Source organism: Coenobita brevimanus, chromosome 105, assembly GCF_032717465.1.
Source record: "Coenobita brevimanus isolate Jiangsu-jjx chromosome 105, ASM3271746v2, whole genome shotgun sequence".
Taxonomy (NCBI): domain Eukaryota; kingdom Metazoa; phylum Arthropoda; class Malacostraca; order Decapoda; family Coenobitidae; genus Coenobita; species Coenobita brevimanus.
Genome location: NC_137058.1, coordinates 560426 through 584368, shown reverse-complemented (window position 1 = coordinate 584368; position 23943 = coordinate 560426). Strand labels below are relative to the sequence as shown.

At 37.2% G+C, this 23943-nt stretch overlaps 1 protein-coding gene across 1 annotated transcript; it reads right to left on the bottom strand.

Annotated features, from left to right (window-relative positions):
- Nucleotides 1-12151: 12151 nt before the first annotated feature.
- Nucleotides 12152-23371, bottom strand: LOC145416308 (uncharacterized). Its single transcript, XM_080285309.1, has 7 exons — nucleotides 23305-23371; nucleotides 19007-19172; nucleotides 15781-15926; nucleotides 15099-15189; nucleotides 14457-14590; nucleotides 13468-13587; nucleotides 12152-12299 (listed from the first exon to the last, which is right to left on the bottom strand). Exons 2-6 carry the CDS (start codon nucleotides 19160-19162, stop codon nucleotides 13512-13514), a joined length of 603 nt encoding a protein of 200 aa, XP_080141435.1. The 5' UTR covers nucleotides 19163-19172; nucleotides 23305-23371; the 3' UTR covers nucleotides 12152-12299; nucleotides 13468-13511.
- Nucleotides 23372-23943: the final 572 nt, after the last annotated feature.

Sequence of the window (23943 nt, the reverse complement as noted above, 5' to 3'; positions counted from 1 at the left end):
TCCAGTATTCGCAAGTAACACTGCATCATCAGCATATAACAAATTTGAGAAATTCCATCCATCACCATTCATTACCAATGCCATCCCTCCCTCCATTACCCCATCCATATATACAGTATATTGAACAACCATGGGGGCATCACACAACCTTGCCGCATGCCCACACTGATTGTAAACCATTCACTTAGATGCCCTTTTACCCCTACACATGCCTCACTACCATCATAAAACTGTTGACAGCACCTAGCAGCTTACTGTCTACACTGTATGTGCACAAAACCTTCCACAGTCCTTCTCTGTCTAATTTTTCGTACACTTTTTCCATATCCATAAATGCCATAAACACCTTACGGTCCTCCTCACAAGCCTTCTCCACTATCTCACTGCAAATATTTGATCCACACATCCTCTACCTTCAAGTAACTATATCCAGCTTAGAAAGATGAATCAAGCTGCGAAGGGATTATTGAGGACTTTCTCACCTTATCACTATAAATGGTTTCTCCAGTTAAAATTCTCTGAAGGCAGCAAAAAAAAAAAAAAAAAAAAAAAAAAAAAATGCACTGTGTGGATTAATGGTGAAATACACTGTCATTTTACTGTGAGCTTGATACTACAAAATTATGTAAAAAAGCAACTCACTGCATGCTGGTGCCACTGCAAAGATAGAACTCCTCATGTATTGAGTGAGGGACACACGAGCACGAATATAGCTGCCTGGCTGTACAAACATCTCTCAATTTCCTCCATATCTCCCAAGAGGAGGATGGTGGATTCCAGGAAAGGGCAATTTCATTCTGCATTCCCCTAAGTTCATGTCCAGATGAGTCTGGAGCCACAGAAAAAAGAACATATAATGAGTTACCTTTAACAAAGGGCAATGATGACAATAGGGCAATTTTCAACAGTAGTGTATATTAATTAGGTTTTAAAAATCACACTTTAATACAACACTGTATTAAAACATATTTGGGATGGGAATGTTTTGATGCAGGTGATCGAATAATATAAATTTTCAGTACCTCTTCCCTGGGGTTTTAATAGTTCTTTACATGTGGCTTTACACTTAGAATAAGCAAAAACTTTAAAATAATATCTAGAATCAACTCTTCTCTATCAGTACAATATACAATATATATATTTATATATATATATAGTAACAGCATGAAAAGCAGCACTGCATGCACACACATACAAAGCAGTACAGTGTATTTCTCAAGTTGACAGGCCAAGTTCAGTGTTTCCAATCCTATTTTTGTACAGCTGCATAAATTTGTACATGGCATCAGAAAAGTCTTTGCAGTAAGAGAAGTCCATGAAAATTGTAAGTGAAACAATGGTATCTTGTTGGTTACTTTCCAGGTTGACATGCCGACCACAATATCAATGAAACAATATTCAGTAGGCCATCTTTATAAAGAACATTGATTGGCTAAATTACATCTTTAACTAATTGTCTGAGCTAACCAAACAGTACTCTCATGCACCAAAACTGGTCTGATATGGTACGTATAACACATGCTACCGACAACCCAAGTGACCAAATGATGGCTTGGTGCATTGTGCACCATGCATGCATGAAAACTTAAGGTACCATAATCTAACAAACCAGGGTAGGTATACTCTATGGCAAACCTTTGTTTGTACATAGATTTAGTCAAGCACTGAATTTATCATACTTTCACATTTACAGATCTACTGTTTCTCCCAATTAGTTTAACAGAAGGTATACTATACGAGAACTTCCTGAGTGTTTTTCATGAAGCAGGAAACATATGAAACATTTTTAATAAAGATGTTCTACTACACATGAATTTTCAGATGCCTTGTAGTTTCCCTTATATACTCATAAGCATGATACTAAAATGCTACAGTATACAAACTAACCATTAAAAGGTACAATACAGTTGCCACTTTACATTTCTTAAAGCAAGAGTGTGCTGACAGTGCAATTCAGTGAGATCTAGTCAGTCCTCACTTAAAGGCTACAATGAACACAGGCAAAATGGAATTATTTGTGAAACTTTAAGTGGGGCATGCTTTTGGTCTCTGATTGGGAAAAAAGAAAAAGAAGAAGAAGAAGAAAAAAAAAAATCTGACCAACAGTAACTACTGTGAATCACACACAATGTAAGTGTACAAAAGGTATTAATTCACTGGCAACTTAATGAAACAACTAAGTGAAATAACTTTACATGAAGACTAACTGCATCTCATGAATACAAATCTGATGTAACTAGAGCACTTTAAGAGTATAACCTCCTGTTCCAGTTTAAATATCTAACTGATCCCTATGCTCCTTATGGGGCAAGGGAGGACTGAATGATGGATGAAAGGAATGAATGAATGTAAACTAAAGGAGCTTATCACCATCAACACAAACTGGGTTAATAATGTATGACAGTAAAAAAATGAGTAATTATTTAGCTGTATCAGGCTTAGCTGTTACGCACACTATATAATGAATGGAGTAAAGAATAAAAAAACTAGGTAACACAATATTTCTTGACATTACAGTATATAAACCTTACTAAACTAGAGCTATGGACTCTTTACATGAATATGCCTAACTTGCCAGCAGTAAAAGCTCAGCTACCTCAAGCTACAAAATCAACAAATACTTCCCTGTACTGTACCATCTTAATTATGCCTGACCCCTTAAGACACTGGTAAAGTACAAATCACAAATATAAAACTAAAATCAATTCTCTGTCTACAGCAAACACATTATGACAGTAACTTTCCTTAGGTAGAGTACTTAGTTAATAGTTAACACTATGTCATATACTCAAACCTTATATCAGAGAGTGGAGTGCCAAACCCTAATTTCTGATGATCATTTATGGAATACCTGTGGTTACTATGTATGGTCATCCTGCATCCCGTACTACAAGATGCAGTCAGCAACCATACATAGGATGGCCAAATGAGCTCCATCATTGTCAGGTACTTCAAAATGCACAGGCAAAAATTTGGGGTCTCATCCTTACGGAATTTCAGGTTTAAACATAAGAACCTGTATCATCAAGAAAGTTTATTGATACCCCTTCAGCTCAGTGACATTAACAGTTTATACTTATACCTCCAGATGATGAAACCCAGCCTGAGAGATTTTTTGACCAAGAAGGGCTAGACACAGTCATCATTAACTCCTTCATAACAAGAAATCTCCCCTAAAATGACTAAAACTGGCTAGAGATACCAAAAATATACTAAAAATCATATCACTGGACAGAAGGAGTTATCTAGACATTCCCTGACTGATGATCAACTAAACACTTCATGAGAAAACTTATATAACAGGATTCTACTTGGCATTGATTCACTGCAGTAAAATTACGGCAAGACAAACTACCTACTTTCATACCTATCGCAATCCGTCAGTACAAGGAATACAGTAACAGTGAATCCCAATTTCCTCCCTCAGATGTATAAGGGCCTGAAGCTTGGCTACCACAGTCCAGTACACAGAAGGGAAGACCAGCCTACTTCCCTTGGTGGCATTACATGATTACAAAGCCTCCAGTCATCTTTTGGAGATCAATCATATGGAGGGTCACCTCTCTGACTGGGGTGTTCTAACCACTGCATCACCATTCCCACCGAAGCTGCCATACAAAGACCCCACGCACATCATGTATCTGAAGTGTAATTTTCAAAACTGACCAGGACATCGATTCACAAACTTATAATACATAGATGTAACTCTGACTTGTTTTTGCAAGAAGGAAAATGGAAAACGACAGTCTTAGTGTCACTTGTTCCTCTTATAAAATTAATCTTGGCTATAACACAAAAATATTGCAAGTTATACCTATCTTCTGCAGGAAGAACAAGAGGAGTGCAGAACCTTCTCCTGTATGCAGTTCTCCCAGCAAAAACAGGTCTTGGGTACAAGGAAATTAACATCATACTGTTTGAAAACCCCAGCCCTGTTAATGCTTTGTTGCTACACTACACAACACTGCATTAATACAGCACACAGTACAGGCAGTCCTCGTTATATGTAACTGACGTGTTTCAAAATATCACAATTTTACATACAAATGGTACTGTTAATTTGCAGAAACTGGCAAATCAACATGTGGCAATGAAATTTTAATAGGGAATGTCTCTGTGACCACTTGAAAGTAAAAATGTCTGCCAAAAATGGCCACAGATAACAAGGACTTACTCTATAGTAATGATAACATAACTACCACCTAACACAAAAAATGATATGCTTATAGTCATTCATAGACACAAAAATAAAAATACCTTGCTTTCAGTACTCCATAAAATATCTGAAAAACAATTACCGTACAAAAAATTCTCAAGGCACATACCTCCAGCTGGAGGAGACATGAAAGCCACATTATCTCAAAGAATAATTTCATTACTATGCATATAACAGCTATCAACCATTATAAAAGATACATATAACTTCATCAATTCTTTGTAATTAATCAAAACAAACTTGCTTAGCTCAATCATATGTTACTGTCATGGAGGTGACTGAGGTTAAACCCTTGAATCCAATGATGCATTGCTTATTCTTAGCACTGTTAAATCTACTCACCTCAGCAGACAGCGCAAATAGTGAAGGGGTTAATTAATGGCTACATCAAACTCCTTCAATTCAACATCTCTCTCCTGTGTGAAATATACTGTTTGATGATCCCAAGAATAATGCAGCACACAAAGGACATCACTGTACTGAAGATGTCAACATTATGCACAGATGAATAAACCTCAACTTTAAATTAATATCATATATGCCCATCTCAGACCCTGGCTACTTATGCCATATTATGGAGGAAGTACAAAACATCCATTTAACACAATTTTCAATACACAGTGCTAGAGTTTATCACATGCCTTACGAATGACTAATATCAACTCTAATACAAGGGGGAAAAAAATCACTACATTACATATAAGGCTCAAGTTATGCTCGATATTCACAAAGTTCTGTTAGTTTTACTGTGTGTAAGTGGCCTAACATACTGAGATGCAGTACTTCCCCATCTGAATGAGGCTGCAGAAGGCTTTAAAAAAAAAAAAAAAAAAAAAAAAAAAAAAAAGCCACTTACATAAAATACAATTTTATAATCCCGGCAGGACTTCATGATCACCCTATAATTATGCTTTATACAAGTATTTCTGCTTGCTAGCAAAACTTGTACAGTATATGGCTTACATTTTTTTTTTTTCAACATTCTGAAAACTGAGGCAAATCATACTGAACATACTAAGCAAGACAGAAGCTTTTAGAAAGCTGTATTACTAATATTATAATAAAAATACTAAAGCAAGCTTATTTCGTGTTAGGCTCTTGTTCAAATGTTTTTGCTACAGATACCAAGCCACATTTCTTGTAACTGTAAACTTGAAGCAAAATAATTAGTAGAGAAATGCAAGTATATTACTTCACATTCGAGATTCAACATTATAACCAATTCAACATGTACAGTACTAGCAAAAACACCTGGCCTATCAAAATGTTCACCCCTTCAATTTGATAACATATTTTTCCATTTTATTCTTATTACTAGGTACTGGAGAGGGAAACTGTCACATGGTGATACCAATACAACTTAATAGCTCTGTTCAGTTATATAAATGTAAATGTCCCTCAATTCTCTTTCTATCCTCTGAAAGAAGGGTGGTGGACTGCAGAAGAGCTTACAGTCCACTGGGTTCATGTCTTGAGGCCACAACAACACTCTTGTTTAGCAATGATGATTTGGAAGGGAGATGTCTGGATGTGAAAGGGTTAATAATGGCTAACTCTCACCTCTCTACTCCCAAAAGCCTCTCCTATGCTAAACAAAATTGTCTGGTAGTAGTAAGAATAAAATGCAAATTATTAACTTAGTGAAGAGGTTAAAAATATCATAACCAGCTTATCACTATCCAGTCCAGTTTTCAAGAAGGCAGTGAAAAATATCAAACCAAAAATGTCACCTAACTTGGGGGCCATACATTTATCAGTTTTGAAGGCTTCTGAGCACTTCATCGAGTTATTTTGCACACTGAACTTAAATACTCCATTGCATGTAACTCACATTTTCATCTGTGACACAGATTATATAACACATGACAAAATTGATGGCTTGTATGCAGAAATATACTGTACTTATTTTGAAGCAGTACTAGGGAGCCTCCTTACCTGACAACAATATGGCCCTTGGTTTACCATGCTGAACAATGTTGTCCACTATCATGGTTTTGGGGAGGCGGGGGGGGAGAAGATGCGCCTCAGATGTTGCACTTAACTTCCCACCCTTTCACTCATAATTCAAGTACTGGTAGTAGAATGAACCTCAGATGTCAGACAGTACCAAATTTCCACTCCCCTTCTCTTGGAATGTGTCATAATCAACCTTCGATACTTTTCAGTACCAATTTTCCCCTCCTCCTCTTGTGGAATGCAAGTTCAGGGTATGTCACACTATGTCTTTATATCACAATGCCATGAGTAACTGTTCAAATGGAAGAGCTATACCCACAAACTGAAATGTTTATTGGGAAGATATAATAGTTCTGGCTTGACTCTAACTCTCGAAGTCAGGGTGAAACTGTTTAATCTTCCCATTTAACAAGTTTCCATAATGTGAGTATAATCCTTCCATATAACTAAATCCTCAGGAGGTGGTCAGAAACATTTGGAACACACACCTGATTTCAGAATATTTCCAACATGATAAGTTTGCAGGTATCATTACATTAAAAGAAAACTTATGAATGTCAATAAAACTACCCACTAGCAACAAGAAAAAATCAAAAGACATCACCAACAGGCAAGAAAAAAATATGGAAATTATAAACTAGTGAACATATGCACTACTGTGTAACGTGAATAATCTCGAGATCAGCAGCTGATGGGTGAAATTAATGCTTTGCCAAGGATCATTCTGGATAATGTGTAATAACCAAACAATGAAAATTATCCCCATGAGACTAATGACATTTTTTCTTATTTTTAATACTGACCAAACATTTTATATTGCTTACAGAAGACTTTTTGAACTGAGGAGGAATGGGTATACAAAGAACCTTTATTCAGCTATACATGGTTAAAGACCATTCTTAAGTTGAATAATACTACCTGGGGTCAGCAAAATAAAAAAGATATTACTTGACTGAAGGGGATAACAGATCCTAGGGAACTCAAAGCCAAAGTGAGATAAAAGCAAGTTATGTTTGCCTTTTACAGTGTTTTACACATACTTCTCTGACACATGACAAGTTACTCGTTCGTATTCTAAAAAGCGTATGGAATAGTAGTGCTAGCTTAGAAACTGAAGTGCTGATTATTAATTTCCAAAGTATTCTCTGATAAGACCATATAATTTTTGCCATTTTTCCGATGATTTATGTAAGGCTTCTGCAATATTTTTAATGTACAAATTTTTTTTTATACACAAACATAAAAGTCATTTGTTGCCTTCACTTACTATTTAAGAAGTTGTAATTACTAACACTGCATTGAAATCCATCTCATCACAAACCCTGCATCCCTCCGCCTCTACGACCCGTCTAGCAACAAACTCTCATCCCTTTTGTCCAGCTCTCTAATGCAAGAGTTAACCGTTACTCCCAGTCCTTCATTTATGTAACAGGTCAACTCTGGAACTGTCTCCCTTTGTCTGTATTTCCTACTTCCTATGATCTCCAGTCTTTCAAACGCAATGTGTCCAGGCATCTCAAAATGAACGGATCTTGACTTTGGCTTTCTTTTGTATTATTTTCATTTTTTTCTTGGAAGGAATGGTTTGTGGGGTCCTGGCCTTTGGTTCCTTCTTTCTTGCATAAAAAAAAAAAAAAAAATCTATAAAAAATAAAAAAAAATAAAAGCCTGCTTTCAAACCTTAAAAGTAACTACAAGGAAATTTCCCATCTCTGATAGTTAAATTGCCACAGCACAAATGATTTGATTTTTTTCTGAAATACCTTCATGAATATCTGCAAGTTGTGCATGTTCCCTTCAATAAGTGTCTTACCGGGAGGAAAATAGCCAAGAGAATTGTTAAAATACAATTTCATGTAACAGGGGTTAGGCTTACGCAGCACAACAGGGAATCAACTTCGTGCTCAACAATTTTTTACATTTAGTCTCAGCTATATTGCACAAAGCTGCAGAGGACCTTCCATATCTGTGCCTAGTAAAGATGGTTGGTAAAACTGCTTTTCATCTTGAACCAATGCTCTGTCCACCACAATCTCATGAAACATTACTTCCACAAACAGTTATCACCTGAAACATAAACACTTCAAGCAACACCATTAAATTTCTTAATAAGAGCAGTGTAAGAGTTCCAAAATAAATATTCTCCCACAACATTAATCTGTCACCTAGTTTTCTTCAGACACAGGATGCATTTTTTCTGTGATTCTAATATTGTAAAAGGCTACCAGTTGTAAAATTTACACAGAACCTGATTTCAACAAAATGTTTTAATACCCAGTTCAGTGATTAACAGAACATTACAATGCTACATCCAAGAATAATTAAAACCTTACGCTCTACAAATGTACAGGTAGCTCTCATTAAGTCAGGTTGTGTTCCAAATTATTATGACCTCTCTCACAAGAATGACTGAGTGATAAAATGAAAACTATAGTGCCATGCAACAAAGGCCACATGGCACTAAGGTGGAGAAAAGTAATGGCAGAGAAGGAAAAGTGAAATTAAAGGTTAACTAAATAAGACATATGATATAGATGTCTGGAGATGATTTATATACTGGAAAGGACATTAATGTGACAGAAAGAACAAGATGAGAAATGGAAAAGGAGATTCCATAAGATCAGCACTGTAAATAGAGGGCAACTAGCAAATCGATTCACAGGGGGCAGTGGAGCAATAATATGGTTTCTGTGTAACTTACAATGGACTTTATAGCAAAAGGAACTTCTAAAAAGATGACTTAAAATGATTCCTGCACATCTATTGCTCGACAATTTTTTCTTAAGATAACTCAGGATGACTGCAAAATATGACACCCACGTTACCGTTTCATGACCTATCTTAAATTTCATACAGAAATACTGAAAAATATAACCAGCACTGGGTAGTATTTGTGTACAGTCAAACAATGAATACTGAACAATTTCAAATTTATAACATACACTAGCAAGTTTTCTTAATGGAATGAACCACTAATAGATAGACTTTAAACAGCAAACAACAACTGTAACACCTTACAAAAATTTAGTTTAATTTCTAGCAACTGGACTCTATTGTCTCTACATAATCTAATGCTAATTATTTCCAACATATTGCTGACTGTCTGGATTCAAGACTTGTGTTCTTATTGAGGTAGTGATAACAAGGGTAATTTTTAATCATTACGACAAATTAATGTTTGGCCTGAGAAAATACTTTGTACACAATTTCACTCACTGCTTGACACACTGTGATATAAATGGCAGGATCGGATTATCTGAAGCTCTTTGCTATTCTCTATGTTACTATGTGAATTCAACTACAGTTCAGTTATTAGAAAAGCAGCTTCATTCAATGATCACAACTTGATAATGGACGGTTGAAATGTACTCCAAGCAAAATGAATGCAAGATGGTGCAGTAGGAAAACAACACAATAATCCCTATAACCCCTTCACTCTGGTGACTCATTTTACTAGTTTATTCTGGCTACCTCCAGGAAACTTTGGTAACTCTGGACACATCATTAGTAGTAATGGGTTTAAAAATGAACTTTGTCATCTTCTATCCCCCAAAGTCTCCCAAAATTCCATAAAACTGTCTGGAGACAGCATCAAGAATAAAATGAAACACACATATCTGTGTTGAATGGGTTTAAGGGCAGTTCTAAATTGCTCACTACTACACAAAGGTACCATATATACTTATGCAAACTTTAAATAACTGCAAGTCTAAATACATAAAGGATAAACAGTCATCTTTGATTATTAACATTAAACACCACTGCAATTCACATGAAACAACTATGATACAGTATTACAATATCACTGTAACAGTAATTGCAATCCTCAATTAGCTGAAAAACTGCTCAATATAATATATTCATCATTTTATTGTCATGACAAAATATTGCGACAAAACACCATAGGTCGTACTACAGGGTCTGGTCAGTCAGTACTGAAATTAGTATATCCAACACAGTAATGCATGTTTTAACGACAAAGTTTCCTGGAGTGCTTGTGCATTCAATACTTGCAACACAGTAGTAAACTCACTAAAATAAGCAATCTGCCCTCCATAAACCTACATTATACACAAGGTATGAGAGATGTCACACCACTAAGTCACTCATCTTGGGACAAGCTAATCATAAACAGATACATAATGAATACTAAACTGCATAGTTTATAACAAAACTATAATGGTAATACACAGATCTATCACTACAATTATATAACCTATTAACTCAAGCTCTACACTCCTGAACTACTGCATGATATTAACACCAATAATAAAATTCACATCTGTTCACTAATTTCTGGAAAAAAAAAAAAAAAAAAAATCAATGGAAGGCAATACAAACATGAATGAGAGTTATTATTATAGGGTACTTAGGCTGAAAAGCAGTAAATTTACAGCTAAAGATGAAAGATGTGAAACAAGCACATTACCACACCACAAAATGCTGATTTACAAGATAACTGTCATGGATGATAATCATAATACTACAGGAAGAGTTGCACTATGTACTACCTCTTAGTGATTCATCTACATGTATATGTGAGCATAACAATATATGACAAAAGGAAAATGACACACTTGATTAGAAAATGCAAAAGCAATTTCTGATGTGAGTGTAAGAGAGCCCAGAGGAATAATACTGCATTGCACAACACAACACAGGAATGTACATTACCATTCATTTTTAGTTTGTACTCCATTCATTTTATATCACTGAAACTCTTAATCACACTAGTTGACTTACAAATGGGGTTGAAAGGCCAGCTAACATCTCCAGCAGTAGCTACAATATTATTACCGTAACAGTCCTCATATCTGACTGGCATTTATTAAAAAACTTCCAAGAAGCTTTCCTTTTGATCCTACGCAGTATCTAACGCATAAATTATCTGCAATAAAGACTAGCAAACCACTTCATAGAGGTGTTATGCCATAATCACCTCCAGATATAGGTAAATTATATGGTAACAAAAAACATCAAGCCCTTGTTGTGTCTTCCAATAATATCAAATATCTTTTCATACACATGACACTTTGAATGAAAGGAAATTGGTAATTCAGCTTTATACGTAGCGAAAGGAACATTAATTTGCAATTTGTCTGCAACATAAGGACTTTAGAAGAAGAAGAAGAAGAAAAAAAAAAAAAGTCTAAAAAGGGTAATCCATTACAGGGACTGCCTGCAGATTTCTGTATTCTGCCCCTTTCTCAGCAGAAGTATTAATAAAGCCAATAAATACCACACCAATAAACTACAGCACTTTTTAGTATATATGCAGTACACCTTTTCCTAATAGTGTAGTTTGTCTCCAGCAGATAATGAGAACTTTTACTGTAACTTGTCATTCACTTCAAAATATCATAGGATTAACATAAAAATAAGCAATCCCAGCAAAAGCTTATATATAATGCTTCTATGAATAAACTAGCCAGCAGCAGTTATAATTAGATTGCAAATACATTTTTAATAATTTCCTTTGGCTTAGATAACAAGTCATTAAAGACGAGGAATGTGAGTTTCTTTGTGGTGGTAGGTATCTGAAGCCTGTATTCTCGTTGGCACTGCAGACTTCAGAGCACTTCTTCCTTGGCGATATATTTACACATTACCGGATACACTTCAGTATCCTCTTGTATACCATATCTTTCAAATGGTGCTGGAGTGAGATGCCTTCATGTGGTGGCACTGATGTAACTGGCCAGTGGAGCTAACCAGTTATACTTTAATGTTCTTCAACTCTCTCCCAATATCCCAAGAGGAGGATGGTGGACTCCAGTAGGAGGACACCTTCAGCCTGCAGTCCATTGGGTTCACATTTCAAATAGGCCTGGGGTTGAAACAACTACAACTGTACTATTGTTTTCATAATATTGACACAGTTTAAGTCAGTAATATATCAGAGAATATTAAGGTGTAAGAGGCAAAATAAACAGCTCAGGAAGAGGTGTTACGAAAGCTCTGCAGCGAATGAGAATATGACCCAGACTCCCCCTCCTCAGAGTGCAGGTCCCACGCAGAGTCGTCCACAAGGCTGGGTGTGAGGGGGTCGGCAGAAGCAAGTGGGGCAAGGAAGCCAGGCAGAGACACCACCCTTCTCTCTACCCAGCAACTCAGAGACCAAAATGAGCTGTGAAAATATGCAACATTCTCTGTTCAACCATTCTAACTAGACTGTGTGCTGGAGGTAATGCCTTCCTATGATAGCAAAATATAAGGAGGTAGGAGTTACATAAATGACTCTCAACTCCCCTTATTGCCCAAACAGGATGGTAGGCTGCAAAATGTGACCTTCAGTCTCCAGTCCACCAGGTTCGTGCTCAGATTAAGCATGGGGCTAAAACAACTAGAGTGAAGTCTGATAAGCATTCACAGCTGAATATGTAAGGATAAATGAAGTGTAAAGAGTATCAAGATGACTATCATCTATTACTAAAAAAAAAAAAATCAGTTAGCCTACTCTGTATTACTCAGTTTCATTCTACAGCAATGAGAAAGTCCCCACAGTTACAACCTGCAGAACTTGTCCTTTCCAAAGAAAAATGAATAAAGAGAAAGCCAAGTTCAAGATCCATTCACTTCAACATACTGTACAGTAGTGTATACAATAGGGTGTTTTTTGGTTTTCATTTTTTTTTTTTTGCATGATTTCCTTGGTTTAAAATTATTATGGATATTCCTGTGTGTATTTTGATGTCTAAGTATGGCAAAATGACCGGAAAACACTGCCAAAATTAGGAAGGGTACTGTACATACAGTTGTGTATAGGTAGGGTGTTTGTTTGGTTATCATTTTTTTTTTTTTTAAGATTTCTTGGTTAAATATTATTTCTGATATTCTATGTGTGTTTTGATGTCTAAATATGCCTGAATGACTGGAAAACACCGGCAAAGTAAGCAGAGGTACTGTACAAATAGGTTAGGTATAGGTAGGGTCTAGGTATAATAGGGGGGATATTGTTCAGTATATGGACACTGCCACTATCCACACATGCCTTTGGCTCTATTACGTCAGATCACTGAGGGACTACTGTATTTTCAAGGACAGTTCCATGGATATATTGTGATAGTTACTCCACATCTTTGTCAACAGAATTTATAAATTATTACCCTCAAAGCAATGTTTCAAAGGTTCAATTGCTCCTAAGGTTTCTGTAATGTGCACCTATCATATAAAACACTTACCTGTACAGAAATTAACACAGGAAGGCAATAACCATCTACAGTTCTGCACTTATCAACACTTAATGTAATAAGGCATTCAGGTCATTAGAAGACTATGATATATAACTACATTACCTGAGGAGAGGGTGGCTCTACCAAGGGTTTCTGGGGTGAGGGTTCTAACACTCTTCATGGGGCTTTAGGGGAGTCAGGACGATGCGGGGGTCTTCCTCAAGAATGCGTTCAGTATCATCTCTGTATTTGGAAAGGCATATAAAAAATCACTGATGAATATGCTACAAATACTGGCAGGGAGACAAATTTAACTAATAATCCACCATTTTTACTCTTCACTGTCCTCTGATGGCAAACAGTCTTAAATTGAGAGTTTTGGAACAGTCTGTCTACAGCAGACTTTCTTTGACACAATGAGTCTACAAGAAAAGTGGCCACCATGATTTATGTAGATGAGATGGATTATTAAGGGAACTCATGACCCTGACAGTACACTAAATGCAAAGCCAGGTGTCTCACAAATTTCACCTGAGAAGAGACAAACGGACATCTAGACATACTGCTGAATGACTGTTCTAACTGACTAACCCTGGATCACAGTTACTTGAATTCATGCCTTCTGCATAAATAAGCTTTGTAAGTCTGAGATGAGAATTATCACTGTTGTTGTCTGACCTGAAGTTAATATTAAATTTACATTATGTATAAAGAGTACTAAAAAGAAATACACACACACACACACACACACACACACACACACACACACACACACACACACACACACACACCTGTGAATGCAACACAATGTAAGAAAAGACCATTATTATCACACTACACAGCAAATCCTTATTATATGTTGATATGTTTCAAAACAGTGCAACTTTTCTCATATAAATGGTACTATAGCCTAATGTGGGGGTACTGGCAAACTGGCTTAACAGCTAGCAATGGAACTTTAACAGGGAATTATTCTACAATTACTGTGAATATCTGAGTAAAAAAGAATGTAAAAATATCAACATATAGCAAGGATTTTGGGTAAGGTAATACTGTAATGCCCATAATTCTTTTGTGGTGAAGAAATGAAAAATAATTAATAAATAACCCACCCCAAGTCTGCCTTCTCCTCCATAAGTCTCTGTTCCTCTGAGACATCAGTGTACGGTGGTGGTGGAGTGTTGCCGACTCCTGGTTGGGTTGGGGGACAGTACTGGGCAGACACTGGTTCTCCTGCATTAACCAGCTGTAACAATTAATTAATTATACACAGTAATATAAAATGGTGACACCTTTGCAACTCCTACACATTCTAACATCACTGTGCATGATTTTGTATCTTCCTTACTCAATGGAGAATAACTTGTTACCCTCTCTCTTTTTTACGTCTATAATTACACTTACAAATTTAGTCACTTATTTTTCATCCTCACATATGTCCAAACCACTTTCTATTCCTATGCATAACAGGAGCACAGGGGCTCGAGGTTAGGTTGGTAATTGCTGGTTCTTTCACCTTAACCTGGCCCAAATTTTTGTCCTTTTGCACTTTGATCCATGTAGCTCAGGGTACTTCTCTGTGACTAACATACCTGTAATTTTCTAGTGTTACTGTATTTAATTCACTACTCAGCATTCAAAGTGGAGAGATGACAACTTTAGGCCAAGTTGGGGTAAAGTGTGCACTGACAGTATAAAACCCACCAATCTGAAACCCCACCACAAACTAACAGATACAGGTATTTCAATGTTACCTGGCCATTAACCATCATCTGGTTCTGATGGAGCCTTTTTCTGATACGAGCAATCTTTCCGGGGCAACAGGGCATATAGTAGCCCATGGTTCTGAAAATGAGAAAAGATGACATCATTACACTGCAACATACTCTTCTATGCAAGATTAGCTCCAGCATCTTCCCTCCCCAACTCAAGTAAACAGGAATCAAGATTTGCTCCAGCATCTTCCCACCCCACTCCATTTCCTCAGTGTTAACAAGAGCCCAACTGAGTCTGTGATATTGTAGGCACACATCACCATCTGGGATCTACAAGAATCAAGAGGTGTTTCTGCAAGAATTAGTGAAGGCCATCTGACTTTATCTACACTTACAGCAGTAAAGCCCAGGAATCAAAATGAAGTCAAATTAGACAAGAAATTTTATTCAGTCATGATGGCTCCAAAGGTATCTGGAATTTCAATGGACTCTCACTTGATGCAATACTGACTTTCAGCCTGTAAACATGCCTTGGGTTGTCTTATGTGTGCATTTTGTATACTGTGCTTTTTATTATTAGTTTCTTTTGAATCTGACTTTCAAGCAAAAGAGCAAGACACAATGATTTTGCCATTTTAGCAAAACCATCCTAAAGCTGCAATGGAAATAAAAATGAAGTTAACTATGAAACCATCACAAAACCCCTAAGCAGACAACTCACCTCATGTAGAATATAATGGCAAAAATGGCAGCCACCTCCAGCAAAACTCCCATACAAAGAATGATTATGTAGGCTGTGCTGTTCACTTCTTTCACTGAACCCTCCTCATATGACTGGTATGATGTGGTACCAACAATTATCATTACCTGAGGAGACAAAAACATTATACGTTACTAAGGCGTAACTCACGGAGTTGCAAATAGGGGTCAGTTCTAACCTTTCTTATAACTTATGGTAGCTATCATCACAACAATGAGTTATGCTGTGGCAATGAAAGGCATTACATGAAGTATACCTATGTGACAAAATTGTACTGTGTTGTTCATGAAGGGTAAACATGCTTGCATGTGTCAGCCTCAGTCACCTAATTGTGACTCTTCAAACTGCTTGATCTCTGGCAGTCTCCTTAATCAGTCCCTTATCCCTGAGGTCACATCCAAGCTCTTTTCAGTCTGACTCTTGTACCCCTATCCCCAACATTCACATTTCTCACCTTCCACTCCCAACTGTCTTCTTCCATCCTCTCAACATGCTCTCAACAACAAAAAAATATGAGAAGGATACTCTCTGAAGCTTGACAAAGAGTGGGATACTGAAAGGCAGGACCCAATGTTACCACTGCCAAGTAACTTCTCCTCTTGTTAGTGCATAAACATACTGTACTGATACAAACACTCTATAAAAATCAACACAGTACAATATATTTATCTGATGATATGTTTCTCCCAACTCTGCAAGTGTAGAGTTGCTTTGAGACAGTGCACTGAATACTAATACTTAATACTTCCATTATACACATAACATGACATATGGAATGGTTTTACCATAATCAATAGGCTCAAAATGGTTGAGAATGGTATTGGTAACAACAAATCCATGTTATTCCTTTTGGGCCTTAAGGCTATGCTACCACAATCCAGGTTATTCTAGCCTCAAGAAACTAATAAGAAAGAAATAACGCCTCAATTACAAGCATACAGAGCTTATATTTCATTTAGAACACCTATGGTACTAAATAACATACAGTATATATAATGCTTTCATCACCAAGGACTGTGGCGAGTGCCAATGCCACATGGAACACACTAGAGACAGCAAGCTTGTTGTCAGCTGCATGAGTGACCAGTGCCCTTCTTTTTTACTTCCTTCACTGTCTGTCCCATTGCTGCCCATCCATACCTCAGAAATGGGTACAAGAATCTCATCCCCCCCCCCCCAAAAAAAAAGAAGAAAAAGAAGAAGGCTTGGATTCTTGTCCTGAGGGAGGCAAACATGTTGGTGAAGATCTGTCAGCATATAGGGAAGAGCATGTCAGCCGTATTCAGCCTCCTTGCAAATGCCAAGCCAAGAATATGCCTCAAAGTGAAATTCCAACCCATAAATCAGTGCCATGGCATCCCAGAAAGACTTCACCAGCTTCTAACATGCTTATCATGAGGGAAGTACTGATAAATCCATGAATTACAGTAAGACAACTGAAGCAGACCAACCCCACCCTCCTTGGAGGTGTTGCAGAATGCACCATTTAAGAGCACTGCCAGAAAAATCTGGACCTCTATCTTCGTTCTCCAATCAGGAAAACTCTACTGACTCGCAAGATATGTGCTGCCCATCTCAGTTTTGCAAGAAAATATAAAAATCTTTCCACTGAGGACTGGAGAAGGATCTTATGGAGTGATAAGTCGACTTTCCAGTGTGGTGCAATAAGGTGTGGCACACTGAGACGTCCGTCACACCTGAATCCCCGTGACATGGTCTTAAGTGACCAAGCATAGCCTACCTAGTCTTATGGCTCTGGTTTTTTATTTATGGCTCATTATTTCAGATGTACTAATAATTTCAATACTTAGTTACACAAATGTAAAAATATTTTTTCTGTAATATAATGTAGCAATTTCTAATGGCACCAATCTCCAAAATCTGCTAACTTAATGCTTAAGTATCTGAATAAATGAATGCCACCACAAACTTATACACAACTTTTATAAATCTTCAAATTTTATTTTTGTTAACTTTTAGATTAATAAATCAAAAAAATCATCCCATCCATCATCCAATCCTATGTCGCCCAACAAGAAGTGTTGGAACCTGGGGCTAGGCAAGTTGGTCCTGACATTTAAGATGAGTGACCAGCATCACTCATACCTGAGTGGCATAACGTGAGCAATAAACCCAAACCAAACCTACACAAGCCCAAGCCGATTGGAGCATCTTGATTACCCACTAAACCACCAGGTGCCACAGTTTGGTTATATGGTTACCACCCAGCATGGTAAATGGTATCCTGGTATACAAGAAACCATTTGGTTTGTCACTCAATGTAGAGTCACCCATGGGCAGAAGGGAGAGGAAAGAAAGAAGGAAAGAAAGACAGAAGAGGGAGTGTAAAGTCACCGATAGGCAGAAGAAAGAGGAAAGAATGAAGGAAAGAACGACAGAAGAGGAAGGAAGGAAGAGAGGAGTGGGCAGACACCCAAAGCTGCTTTACATCGAGTGAGTGGATGGTTAGCACCCCCACCGACCACTTCAAAAACATTATTATTTTTTTTAAATTATGATTTTTTTTGCAAAAAATCAATTATTATCTCTCCATCTATTACCAGACGCCTTAATCCCTTATGAGGTGGACACAAACAAATCGCCTCCATGTCACCCTGTCCCATGCCATTTCACTGCCCTGCTCCCAACTCACACCCCCCCTCTCTTAAATCAATTTGATTTAATCAATGCTAACCCTGGAGCAGTGGAAATGAGTTATTTGAGAGAAGCATGTAGAGTTACACGGAGAGACAGAATGATGATTTAATCAATGCCAACCCTGAAGCAGTGGAAATGAGTTATTTGAGAGAAGTATTTGGAGTTACACGGAGAGACAGAATGACAATGAGGAGACGAAGGAGCACTGTGGTGTTAATGTGGATGTGACAGAAAGCATTACGAGAAAAACACTGAGGTGGATTGGCCACATGGACAAGATGGAGAGTGAGAGACTAATGAGGGGAGTGTATGTGAGTGAGGTGGATTGGGGTAGAAGGAGGGGGAGGCTGAGGATGAGATGAAGGGATGGAATGAAGAAGTATATGAGAGGGTTGTGTGGGGTGGGCGGTGGGCAGTGAAATGGCAGGGGACAAGGTGACATGGAGATTTGAAATGTACGGTATGGTAAACATGAAGCAGTGCAATAAATAAAGATCAACCATGGTACAACTGGACAACTCCCACTTACCAGTCCCATGACTGCAAACATGACTGACATTATGAGGATAAGGGTACGTGACCACAAGCTCCCAGAGGAGCTCTGTGCTAAGAATGATGGCAGCCATGTCTTGCTGCGGTCAGGACCGAGGGTTGTGGTGGTTGGCTGATATACTTGTTCTCTCATCTTCCTTAACCTGCCAGAAAAAAAAAATAATGATATGGTAAGTATAATTACCATTTTAGATGACCACATTTACTCAGCTCATAAAAAATAAAAAGAAAACTGTGCTTACTAAGCACTGTATGGTAATGATCTTTCCTATAGTACATCTAGCTCTCTCTAATACACTTCCTTCATGTCTCTCCACCATGTTCTACTTAGCTATATAGCTACGGTGGATTGTCGTACACTGATTAACAACAATTTTAGTTTCTCACAATGAGGGGAACAATTGTAAGCTTAGTAACTTACTACAGTATATTTTTTCTATCATCTGCATGTTAGGCTTATTGCTACTGTTATAACAAAATACAGTAAACTCTCAATCATCTGTCAACACAATATCTGGCGATGCTGGCTCAGTTCTGTTAGGTATTCAGTGAAATTATGCAATATCTGGCGCCACAACGGGATGTAACTGGTGGTTCTTCGCAAAATCCGGCATCTAGGTGTATCAATTGGCTCATAAATGGTAGCCAACCAGCGCTGTATTACTGTACTGCAGTATTTTATCATTACTTGATTGTATTTTATGTTTAACTTTCATCTTTTACTCTGGGGAAAGTTCTTAAGACAGAAGGTTAAGACAGATAATAACACAATACCCAGCTCGACGCTGAATATTGAGCTGATAGGGAGGGTACTGTGTAATATCTGGTGCAGGGCCTGGTTGAATTACACCAGATAATTAAGAGTTTACTGTACTGGGAAAACTTGTAGTTTCAAACAAATACACACTTCAAACTTAACATTTCTTTTTCCCTACGTGTTTTAGCGAGCTTTGTCTTTTTAATTTCACTGCTATTGGAAATGAATCATTTCTGGGTTACAGCTCTGCCTACCCTGCACGGTTGTCCTGCAGTCTGACAGTCACAAACCCACTTCCTTTTCCTCCTCCCTCTCTCTGTTTTTAAACACCACTCAAGTTGTTCATAACCAACAGGCTTACATTATGGTTACAATGGAAACTGCATTGAACAAAGATCCTTATTCCAATGGTAATGGATGTCAATTAAATGCATCACACAAAAAAAACTTCAGATGAAGACAATTTTGATCTATGAGAACCTGGTGCAAACATATGTGGTAAATTACTCTGCTATTCCTCTAACTTATTGCCTTGGTAAATATTTACCCTCAAAGCAAACTCATGTTTGGACAAACCAGGAAGACTACATTATAGGGCCTATTATTTTTAAGAACTTTTCATCTATAAACATTCCTCAGAACTTAACTTTCCAAGATATTATCTAACCTAGTGTCTTTACAAAGAGTTAGTGTGGCAGCCTCTGTTTTCAACAGAAGTGGATGAAAAATTCAACTAATTAAGCCAAAAATCACTAGAAAAGCCTTGTTTTGGCATTAATCCCATCTATAGTCATGTTAGGTAACCATAACCATGGCAAAATACCTATTTCGTTTGGGAGCAAATCTCTTTTCATTTTATTGCAGTCAGGTGAAACCAAACCTTACAGGCATCACATCATAGACTGACTAACCGAACTTCCTTATTTATTTATTTATCCCTTACGGGATTGTGGCATCTGACAATGGATGGATGGGATGGATTTTTTTATGAGAGGAAGAAGGAACCAAAGGCCACGAGCCCGCATTAACTGTTCCTTCCAAGGGAAGAGCAAAATACAAGAGAGAGCCAAATTCAAGATCCCATCATTTCGAGATGCCTGGACACACTGTGTTTGAAAGACTGGAGGTCACAGGAAGCAGGAAATACAGGATTCTTTATTTGTACTCTGTACATGGGTGCTTATTACGTGCAGATTTGCTAAAATATTGGCAAATTTTTCATCAAGAATGTAGTATTCATCCTGCTGAAATTTTTACTTTGGCAGCCCCATTGGGCACGCAAGGGCATACATTTAAAATTCTTCGCTCTAATAGCTATTTAGAGGCTAGGAGGAGGTTCTCGATTAAGTGCATCAGTCTGTGGAACTCTTTATCTAATGATATTGTTGCTCAGTTCAATTTGCTCAATTAAGTCAGCCTTACATTCTTACCTAGGCTCTCTTCTCTATCAGTTTCCTGACTAGACTCGTACCTAACCTTTTCCTTTAACTCTCGGTCCCCACTGACCACTGACCATTAACCCACCTTTCCTCTCTATATACCCTACTTTGAAATTTCTCTATTCACTGCAATATTAACAGAATTTCCCATTAATACACCTTGTTAGTATTATTTTACTCTGCTTAAGGTACCGTAAACTGGGGTGAATTCGGACGATTTTTTCATTTTTTTGTGCCATGTAATCTAGTTTTTAATTTAGTCCAAGATCTTAAGTACTGTATGTTGAGCTGGTCCACTAGGATATCGAATCATAGCAGTACAAAATTTAAAACGTTTCATATATAATTATAGCAAATATAGTAATGGGTGTCCGAATTCGTACTCAAACTTTGGTGAATTCGGACACACTGTATAAATTCGTACATACATAGAAAATGAATGCATATGACTACTCTGGGTTCCCAGTTTAGTCTCAGATGTATGTGGGGCCATTTCGGATGCTCTGGGGCTTTTAAAAAAATGTTCTTCCAGTACAAAAATAATGCCACTCCCTGACAAAATAAGCTAATGACTATAATGAGATTTGAACACAACAGCAATTTTATTTTTTTCCTTGGTTTAAATAAAACATATTAGAACACATATAGATAAGATAAATCTAGCTACAAACCTTCCTACTGTATATGGAACAATCATTTCTTGACTAATAATTTCGTTTTTGGAAGACTGATGGATTATAAGTTACAGGTGATATTTAACATGATTATTTGGCTTTACCAGTTTTTTGCTTGCCTTTTTCACTACAATAAGGACCTTGATCTCCACCAGTTCTTTTCTTAAATGTTCGAGTCATTAGGTGACCTTATTTAAACAGGTAGTACCATAAAAGCTCAAGAGTATACCTGTAAATGATACATATGAACCCAATTATACACAGTATCCACATCTGGCAAATTATAAGCAATTGTACATTGTAAAAAGTGTTACTTTTTCGTTCATACTCCCCGTCCGAATTCACCCCATGTCCGAACTGACTCCAATTTACATTAAAATTTTAAAAATTTCATTAAATGCCCAGTTAAGAGATTAATTGAGAAGATAACGTCAATTACTTAATTTGCACTTTTACACTACACATGAAAGTACATCCGGGCACCGAAGATTTTCCTGCATCTATTCATTAACATTTCTGCCAAAGAAAGTTTGCCAATGTTTCAAATTTTATTCTTTTTACATATGTTTGCTTTTTAGTATATATGCGGTATGTGTCACGTGATATATTAAGTATCTTTATACACGAAAGTACAGTAAAGAATTACAAACAATTGGGAGCAAACAGATTTCTAATATGTTTTTCATTAATTATTAATTAATTTAAACAACTTTTTATTGCAATAATATCCGAATTCACCCCAGTTTACGGTACATAATTGTTTTTCCCATTGATAATATCAGATTGCCCTTAGTCCCATCTGACTGGCATACCTGCAGATTTGTGCTACCTTTTTATGTTCCTCTGTGCAGCTCCTTTTACTGCCTAACTAACCAGTGAAAAAAAGGTAGCCAACCAGGTGAGTAAAGCAAATCCTTAAGTTGATTCATACCCTCCAATGTACCTGATACATTTTTCAGAGGCACATTTTATCTTTAATCTGGGTATTTCTCCTCTCAGGCTTTACGTTTCTTCCTCCCAGCAAGCACACTTTGCAGGGAAATTGATATATATGTGCTCGGAGCAGGACACGTGTAACCTCCGTCTTCTCTGTTCAATGGTGACAAGCTTCGTCAATCACGCAATCAATTATTTTTATAGCCAAGTTCAGAATTGCCTGATAACCCATTAACGACTATGTGGTTACTATGATACTATCAGTTCATTCACTTTCAATATCTGATATATATAGCTACGGGAACTGATATAGATAACTGGTCCATTACACTTTTATTTTGCTATCAATAATTTCAGCTAAGGTCACGCAAATCATTCTACAACAAATACTACATTTTCATGCATCCTGGCTCCATGTTAGTGAGGTATACTGATAAATGCCAAAATGTGAAATGCACGCACTACTCACCTATTTTATATTGCAGGTGTTATTGTGCACAAAGAAGTGAAGATGACTCACTGTTTACACTTTCGCTGTGGCGCCGCCCTGCCCTCTGGTGGCAAACAACACTACCTCTACAGTCTACCCTCTTTTGTTATTATTTCTACACAATATCATTCTAAATTATTTTGCTTTTCTTAAAAAAAAAAAAAATGAATGCTAGCAAATGTTTTACAAGATACTTTCTAATCCTAGATTACGAAGGGTAAAAGACCACATATAAAATGACGGCAGAATATTACGCGTTTCCAAACACATTGTTGGCTGAAATATTTATTGTTGATTGAAATAATTATCGTTGTCATGAAAAAGTATACAAAGTACTTATACAACAAAAGAAGGTGGTGGGTCTTGCCATAGATCTTCTTCAGCAAATACATAATCAGTCAGTGATTGTATATTCGTGGGTGTAGCTGCACGTCCTTTACTAAATGTTGACGTCAGAGCACGTTATAGAATGTAAAGGAATTTATAAGATACATTACATATAGAAGAGAGAAGTGGCAGTACTGAAGCACAACATAGCAACATTACCCCCAGCCTATGACATCGCATCGCCTTATCAGTGGGTCGTGTTGGGTCGGTGAGTAAAACACCCACCAACAC

Excerpts from the sequence above, each read along its gene's own strand:
- LOC145416308 (XM_080285309.1), bottom strand. The coding sequence starts at position 19,162 with ATGAGAGAACAAGTATATCAGCCAACCACCACAACCCTCGGTCCTGAC. Across the intron at positions 15,927-19,006 it reads TGTTTGCAGTCATGGGACTG|GTAATGATAATTGTTGGTAC; the intron begins GTAAGTGGGAGT and ends TTGTCTCCTCAG. Across the intron at positions 15,190-15,780 it reads GCCATTATATTCTACATGAG|AACCATGGGCTACTATATGC; the intron begins GTGAGTTGTCTG and ends TCTCATTTTCAG.